The following is a 9305-nucleotide window of genomic DNA, read 5'->3' on the forward strand; positions in this document are numbered from 1 at the left end:
GCTGCTGAGGCCGGGGCGGGAGGCCTCGCGGCTTCGCTGATGCCGGGGCGGGAGGCCTCTCGGCTCCGCTGATGCCGGGGCGGGAGGCCTCTGGGCTCTGCTGATCCTGGGGTCCTGAGGCCTCGCGGCTCCGCTGATCCCGCCGGGAGGCCTCTCGGCTCCACTGTTCCCGAGCCCCCCGCAACTGCAGACAGGGACCCTTGGCTTCCTCATCGCTGGGGTAACCAAACCTCCTGTTCTCAGCTGCCTGGCTGCCGGCCGCCATCTTGGCTGACAGTTAATATGCATATCGCCCTGATTAGCCAATGGGAAGGGTAGCGGTCGTACGCCAATTACCATGTTTCTGTTTTATTAGATTAGATAAGTTTTTTATACTTAGTAAATAATTGTTTTCATTCACTTTGGCAATCTCTGTCTTATAATTGGTGCAGTTTGACCAAATATTTTAATCTAATTATTGCTATATTAGAGGTTAAGTGTGTAATTTTAATTTTTGTTTTATTACTTATTTTTTTTTCTGTTTTATTTTCCTGCTTATGGAAGGAGTTTTCTGGAATTCCTTTTTTTTTAATATGTTTTATTGATTTTTTACAGAGAGGAAAGGAGAGGGATAGAGAGTTAGAAACATCGATGAGGGAGAAACACCGATCAGCTGCCTCCTGCACACCCCCTACTGGGGTTGTGCCTGCAACCAAGGTACATGCCCTTGACTGGAATCGAACCTGGGACCCTTCAGTCCACAGGCTGACACTCTATCCACTGAGCCAAACCAGCTAGGGCCTGGAATTCCATTTTTATTATTTTTTAATGTTTTTGAGTGTATCACTTCATATAGCATTTTTAGGATTACTCTAGGTATTACATTTGTATATATATTATTAAAGTCTACTGGTGTCATCATTTTACCAATTCTAATAAAGTATCAAAATCTTGAAAAAGAATCCTCTGGTGAGGATTAACAAACAAAACACAAACAGAATTGATGATATTACACAGCTTCTGTGTACTAGGTCCTTTTCTGTCTAGCCTGACTTTTTTATCAGCTGCCCAGAATCTGTTAGTTCACTAGAGAATGTGACAGGTAATCAGAAATACGAAAAAAAAAACCCTTCTACTTTACATAAGGGAAAGTGGTGTAGAAAGATTAATTTTCTGTTCATTTTCTACAACTAGTTAGTGATAAGGTTGAAATCCAAGTTCTTGATTTTTATTCGTGACTTGTTCTTTTTTCCCCCCAATTTTATTTCCCAGGATGATCCACATACTAACTTAGTGATTGAAGCTATAAAAAATGATCATCTAAGGCAAATGGAACGTGAAAGGTAATATTTGGGGCACTAAATAATTAAAACTTGATGATATTGGTTAAATTTATTTAAAAGAGTTAAATGTGCATATGATTATTTCTTTGAAAACTTGTTATATGCACTATATTTCTTGAATAGTCTTACTGTTTCATCATTTCTATACTTTACTGGATTCTCTTTTTTCTTCACAATAATCACATTACTCATTTGATTCCAGTTATTCTTCCTCAGTTACTCTTATTTCCTTGTAACTTACTTTTCCTCTGTATTTGGTGCAACATTGGAATTTTGTTTATGTTACCTTTATTTTTAAAAAATTATATCTTTATGTGTTTTTGTCCAGCCTCCCAATTAAATTTCAACTCCCAAAGACAAAATTATCTCTATTTTATTCCTTTCTTCAGTCTGGTACTTAGTCTCTGCAAAGTATGTTTCGAAACTTCTAATACTTATTGAATATTCAACTTGTATATTAGCAGTATATGACATGATATACAGGGCCCTTAGATGTTTTTTAATTGTGGTACAATACACATAACATAGAGTTTACCATCTAAACTATGGTGCATAATTCTTCATGGTTCTGTAGTGTTAATTAAGTACATTCACAATGATTTGTAACAAGAACTTCCCCCAAATTCCTAAACTGCAACTCTGTACCCATGAACAACTCTCCAGCATCCCCTTCCCAGCCCCTAGCACCCACCTTTCTACTTTTTGGTCTATGAATTTGTCTGTTCTAGGAACCTTATATAGATGAAACCACATTATTTGTCCTTTTGTGACTGTCTTATTTCACTTAGCATAGTGTCCTCAAGGTTCATCCATGTTGTAACAAGTGTCAGAATTTCCTTCCTTTTTAAGTCTGTACAATATTTCATTATATGTATGGAGGGCCCTTAATCTTTAGGAAGTAGTTTAACTTTTAAAAGGAGACTTGTACTTCTGGAGAGATAAGAATAGATGCACTTTCCCCTGTTCTTCTCACTAAGTCCAAATAACAACTCTGGAAATTACATGTAAATATATATATGGAGTAAAATGGAGAGAAGAGGCCAGATCAAGGTATCTTGGGACATGATCAGTGGGTTCCCTTCATGTTTCCCAGACTTGGAGCTGAAGAAGCTGGAAAGCAGAAAATGCTCATGGGTGCATTAAACAAACAAACAAAAGACCTACTTTCTCTAGCTACAGGACAAGGAAAAGGGTAGGCCAGCAAGACAGAAAACTTTTAGACCAATACCACAGAAAAAAAAACACCTTCTGAAACCGGTTTGGCTCAGTGGATAGAGTGTTGGCCTGCGGACTGAAGGGTCCCGGGTTCGATTCCGGTCAAGGGCATGTACCTGGGTTGCGGGCACATCCCCAGTGGGAGATGTGCAGCAGGCGGCTGATCAATGTTTTTCTCTCATCGATGTTTCTAACTCTCTATCTCTCTCCCTTCCTCTCTGTAAAAAATCAATAAAATATATTTAAAAAAAAAACAAACACCTGCCCTACCCCATGCATGCCAGCAAAAGCCAAGTGAGAGAGCCAGACTCCCACCTTCACAAGGCCATGTAGGGAGCCAGGACTTTAATTCCCAAAGGCCCTTAATGAGTCTCACCACTCTGTGGTTTCAGTGGACAGTACATTTGGAGTCTAGAATTCCACCCCACCAGGCAATAACGAGGCATTCCTCCTTCTCACCTGGGGTGGTGTCAGGGGAGATAGTGGATAATTAGGTATTTTCATCAGCAGCAGTAACAAGGCCACCCCACTGTGGTGTCAGTAGGAACATGGTGAAAGTAGGAACTCCTCTTCCACCCAGCAGAAATGAGGATACCCTCCCATCTTGGGTGTCAAAGAGACCATGTGGGGAAACTGGACTTCTTTTATATAGTAACACAAAGGTGATGTCTCTTCTTCCCCTGCCAGAGTGATGTCAAAAAAAACTAGCCAAAACAAAAGACTTAAAATAAAATTCAGTCTCATAATGCAAAATGTTCAAGTTTTTATAAAAAAATCACTCATAATAACAAGAAAATCTTAAATTCAATGAAAAACAATTGATAGATGCTAACATTGAGATAGAGATGTTAGAATTATCTGACAAACTTTAAAGCAACTATGATAAAAAAGGGCTCCAACAAGCAATTATGAACATGCTTAAAATAAATTAAAAAATAGAATACCACCTGGCCACATGGCTCAGTTGGTTGGAACATCATCCTGGTACACCAAAAGGTTGCAGGCTCGATTCCCAGTTGGGGCATATACCTAGGTTTTGGATTTGATCCCTGGTCAAGGCATATATGGGAGGCAACTGATCGATGTTTCTCTCTCACACCAATGTTTTTCTCTCTCTCCCTTCCTCTATCTAAAAAAAAAAATCAATGAAAAACATACCCATGGTTAAGGACTAAAAAGAAAAAATAGGACCCTTCAGAAAAGCGGTAGTCTCAGAAAGAAAATATTACTATTGGATCTCAGTTTAAATATTATAAAATAATTAGGTCATTTTATTATACCACTTAAATATTATCCAATAAATATGAGACTATAAATTAAAAAATAGAAGAGCCAAATGGAAATTTTAGAACTACAAATTACAATAACTGAAATAGAAATTTCTACAAATGGTCTCAATAGGAGAATGAATGGGAGAGAGAAAGATTCAATGAACTAGAAGATAGAAAATGGAAATTACTGAATCTGAACAACAGAGGGAAAGTGGACCCCAATTTTTTTTTTTAAATGAACAGAGCCTCGGGAACTTCTCGGACTTTAACAGAAGATCTTATATTCGTGTCATCCATGTCTGGGAAGGAGAGGAGAAAGATTAGGCTAAAGAAATGATGGCTGGTAACTCCCCGAACTTAGCAAGAAAAAAAACCTACAATTAGAAAAACTGAACAAATCCCAAAGAGGATAAATAAGGAAATCTATGTCAAGATATATATTGATTAAACTTCTGGGAATTAAACGACACATCTTGAAATGAGGCAGAGAAAAACAACACATAAGGGAAAAGTGATTAGAATGACAGTGGTAGTCTTAAATTAGTAACCTAAGCTCGCAGCTGAAGAACCTAGAAAAAGTAGAGCAAAATCAACCCAAAGGAAGCAGAAAGAAAGAAATAACAACAGAAATCATTGACATTGAGAGAGAAACAATAGATAACATCAATGACCAAAAAAAGAGAGAAGACACCAATGTCAGGAACAAGACAGGCTGTCACTACTGACCCTGCAGACATCAAAAGGATAATAAGGGGTTACTACAAATATCCCTATACACACAAATTTGACAACTTAGACTAAATAGACCACTTTTTTGAAAACACAAGCTACCACTACTCGCCTAATATGAAATAGAGCACTTGAAGAGCTCTCTCTATATATATTAGAGAAATTGAATTTATTATTTTAAAAATCCCAAGAAATCTGACCCAATAGAAAAATTATAGCAAATGTTTAAAGAAGAATTAACATCAGTTCTACACAATCTCTTCCAGAAAAGAGTTCATTCTATAAAGCTAGTATTACCTGGATACCAAAATAAAACAAAGTACCAAGGGAGGTGGGGGACGGGGAATATAGACCAATATCTTATGAATAGAGATGCAAAAATGCTTCAGAAATTCTAATGAACCAAAATACTATCAAAATATAAAGAGGATTATATGCCATGAGCAAGTGGGATTTATTCTAGGAATGCAGGATTGGCTTAGCATCTAAAAATCAGTTAATACATGATATGAATAGAATGAAAGACAAAAACAACATGATCATGTCAGTATAAGCCAAAAAACCTTTTGGACAAAATTCAAAATCCAAAAAACCTTAACCAAGCTAGTAGTAGGAAGGAAGTGCCTCAGTCTGGTAAAGGACACATATCACAAATCCACATTTGACATCACACTTAATGGTAAAAGACTGACTACTTTCCTCCTCAGATCAGGAACAAGAAAAGGGTATCTACTCTCACCAGTTCTATTCAGCATATGCTGGAATTCTAACTATGGAAATTAGGCAAGAAAGGGGATTAAGAGACATCCAGATTGGAAAGGAAGAAGTAAAACTATCTCTGTTTACAGATAACATGATCTTGAATACAGAATATCCAACATAAAATTTTAGAATCCACTAAAAAATGATTACCACTAATCAACAAGTTCAGCAAAGGTTGCAGAGTGAAGTATCAATATACAGAAGTCAATATATACTATAGAAAGATACTATACTAATGACTTATATGAAAGTAACAATTATATTTACAATAGCATAAAATAATTAGGAATAAATGTACTGCAAAACTTATGCCCTGAAAACTATAACCCATTTTGAAAAGAAATCTCTATAATAAAAGGCTAATATACAAATCGACCAAACGGCAGAACAACCGGTCACTATGATGCACACTGACCACCAGGGGGCAGACGCTCAGTACAGCAGCTTCCCTCTGGTGGTCAGTGCACTCTGCTCAGCTAGAAGCCGGGCTCACAGCTCGCGAGCATAGTGGCGGTGGCAGGAGCCTCTCCCACCTCTGCAGCAGCACTAAGGATGTCCGACTGATGGGGAGCAGGCCTAAGCCATCAGTGGGACATCCCCTTAGGGCTCCCGGACTGCAAAAGGGTGCAGGCCAGGCCGAGGGGACGCCCCTCCAAGTGCACGAATTTCCTGCACTGGGCCTCTAGTTGTCAATAAAGGTACCAGTACAATTCCACAGGAAAAAAGATAGTCTTTTCAACAGATTGTGCTGGGACAATAGATATTTGCATGCAAAGGAAGGAAGTTGGACCTCTCTCACACACCAAACACAAAAACATACTTCAAAATAGATCATAGCCCTAACTAAATGTAAGGGCTAGCTAGACCTGAAAAATTCTTAGTGGCAAAAAAAAAATGGAAGTTAATATTAAAGACCTTGTGTTAAGACAATGGCTTTTTAGATATGACACCAAAAGCACATGAAAAGAAAAAAAATAGGTGAATTAGACTTCATCAAAATTTAAAACTTTTGTTCTTCAAAGAATTTCATCAAGAAAGTGAAAAGACAATGCACAGAATGGGAGAAAATATTTGCAAACCATATATCCAAGAAGGGACTTATTTCTGTGATATATAAAGAGGTCTTCTAATTCAATAATTAAAGATCATAACCTAGTTAAAAATGTACAAAGGATCTGAGTAGACATTTCTTCAAAATAGATATGCAAATGTCTAATAAGCACTGTAAAAGATGCTTAACTTCTGTACTTACTAGAGAAATTCAACTCAGCACCACCATGAGATAACACTAATATGACTATAATAAAAAAAGACAGATGTAATAACAAGTATTGGTGATATCACACCCAGTGGTATGACTAATAAAAAAGACAGATGTAATCATTATTGGCAAGGATGTAGAGAAATTGAATGGTGGGAATGTAAAATGGTACAGCCACTTTGGAAAACTGGAAATCCCTCAAAAGATTAAGCCAGAAATTTCTCTCCTAGGCGTGTACCCAAAAGAAATTAGAGCAGTTATCCATACAATAACTTATATAGGAATGTTCATAGCAGCATTATTCATACTATCCAAAAAGTAGAAACAACCCAAATGTCCACAAACTGATGAATAAATGACACATGGTCTTTTCATACAATGGAATAATATTTAGCCATAAAAAAGAATGAAGTATTGATACATATGAACCATAACATTATGATAAACTAGAAGCCCAGTGCACAAATTCGTGGATGGGTGGGGTCCAGTCAGCCTGTTCTGATCAGGCCGGGCTGGCTCGGGGGAGGGGCTGTGGGCAGTTGGCCGGCTGGCCCTGCCCTCTGGTTGAACTCCCAGTTGAGGGGACAATTTGCATATTAGCCTTTTATTATATAGGATAAGAAAAACCAGTCACAAAAGACCACATATTCTGTGATTCCACTTACATGAAAGAAAGGTATAGATGAGGCAAATCTATATAGGCATGTAGTAATTCACTTTTATTTCACACACACTATTTCTTTAATGGCCATTTCCTTTAATGTCCACAGATAGTGCAGGTTATGGAATGTCAGCTGCAGAGCCATTTTTCTTTCAAGTTCCTCTTCCTTTAGTTTGTCAGCATGTATCATAAAGTAGAAGAAAAGTGAACTGTTGACTCAGAAGGCAGTCATGGCTTCCATTTCCTAGTCATGATTTTCAATCTGACTTACAGGTTTCTAGTGTAGCTGTTTATCATTCAGTAGGCTTCATGGTATATTAACTTTGATAGATAATGTCTACACTTTTTTTTACATTTTATACCATGTTTCTTTATAAAAAATTTTTGTTTGTTTGTTATAGAAAAGCCATGGCTGAAAAATACATCATGACAGCTGCAAAACTCATTGCTCCTGTAATTGAAACATCTTTTGCTGTAGGATATGATTGGTAAGAGGGAAATTCAGTATAAGTAGATGTGTATGGAATTTTCTTTTCTTAATTTATACTTTTATTGGTTTAAATTTTTATCTGATATGATTTGCAAATATTTTCTCTTATTTTGGTTGTCTTGTCGTTTTGTAGATTGTTTCTTTGCTTTGCAGAAACTTTAGTTTGATGTAGTGTCACTTGTTTAGTTTTTCTTTTGCTCCTTATGCTTTAGGTGTCATATCCAGGCATTGCCAAGACTGATGCCAATGAGCTTTTCCCCATGTGTTTGGTTTTTTTCTAGGAACTTTATGGTTCTCATTTCTGATTTTATTTGAGTCTTTTCCCTCCCCCCCACCCCCCAAATAATCTAGCTAAAGAGTTATCAGTTTTGTCTGTCTTTACAAAAAACTAGCTCTTATTTTCGTTGCCCTTTTCTATTGTTTTTCTAGTTTCTGTTTCATTTATTTTGTCTCTAGTTTTTGTGTTTTTCTCTTTATTTCCTTTGGGCTTAGTTTGTTTTTACATTTTTAGTTCCTTGAGGTGTATAATTTTAATGATTTTTTTTCTTAATGTAGGTATTTATTGCTATAAACTTCTCTTTTAGAACTGTTTTTGCTGCATCCCATAAGTGCTGGTATGTTTTGTTTTCATTTTATTTGTTTTAAGATATTTTTTAAATTTTTCTTTTGGTTTCCTCTTTCACCTATATGTTACTCAGGGATGTGACTTTTAATTTCTACATATTTGTGAATTTTTCAGTTTTCCTCTTGCTACTGATTTATAATTCCATACCATTTGCTAAGGTTTGTTTTGTAACAACACATGATCTATCCTGGAGAAAGTTGTGTGTTTGCTTGAGAAGAATGTGTATTCTACTACTGTTGGATGGAATGTTCTGTATATCTCTGCTAGGTCAATCTGAGCTAAGATATAATTCAATTCCAATATTTCCTTTTTCATTTTCTGTTTGGATAATTGATCTATTATTGAAAGTAGGGTCTTGAAATTTCCTGCTATTATTCTATTATTTCTTCCTTCAGATCTGTTATTATTTGCTTAATATATTTTAGTGCTGTCATAGTAAATCCATTTATAGTTATGATTGTTATATCTTCTTGATAACTAGACCTTTTTGTTGTTACATAGTGACTTTTTTATATTTTATTACAGATTTTGACTTAAAGTCTATTTTGTCTAAGTATAGCTACTTTTTTGCTTTCCCTTATATATAGAATACTAGAAGGCCCGGTGCATGAAATTCATTCACAGGGTGAGGGGGTCCCTCAGCATGGCCTGCACCTTCTCCAATCTGGGACCCCTCAGGGGATGTCCAACTGCCTCTCACAACCCGGGACCACTGGCTCCTAACCGCTCACCTGCCTGCCTGCCTGCCTGATCACTCCTAACCCCTCTGCCTGCCTGATCACCCCTAACTGCTCCCCTACCGGCTTGATCGCCCGTAACTGCTCCCCTGCTGGCCTGATAGCCCCTAGCTGCCTCTGCCTCACCCCGCACCCGGGACCCAAGATTCCCTCCTCCAGCCAGTTGCAGGCACCTGGGATCTGGGCTTCCCTTCCTCTGGCGGGCCGCAGGCACAGCTGGGGCCGCTGGCGC

General features: G+C 37.5%; 1 protein-coding gene across 4 annotated transcripts in view; it reads left to right on the forward strand.

The window, feature by feature from the left end:
* IFT88 (intraflagellar transport 88) overlaps positions 1–9305 on the forward strand; it is a 167276-nt gene that overhangs the window by 52443 nt on the left and 105528 nt on the right. For all 4 annotated transcript variants that reach the window (XM_006752647.2, XM_015563113.1, XM_006752649.2 and 1 more), the window contains 2 exons: positions 1252–1322; positions 7623–7709. In XM_006752647.2, coding sequence (XP_006752710.1) covers positions 1252–1322; positions 7623–7709 — 158 coding nt within the window. The remainder of the gene's footprint in view (positions 1–1251; positions 1323–7622; positions 7710–9305) is intronic.

This window comes from Myotis davidii, unplaced genomic scaffold (assembly GCF_000327345.1).
Source record: "Myotis davidii unplaced genomic scaffold, ASM32734v1 scaffold1070, whole genome shotgun sequence".
NCBI lineage: Eukaryota > Metazoa > Chordata > Mammalia > Chiroptera > Vespertilionidae > Myotis > Myotis davidii.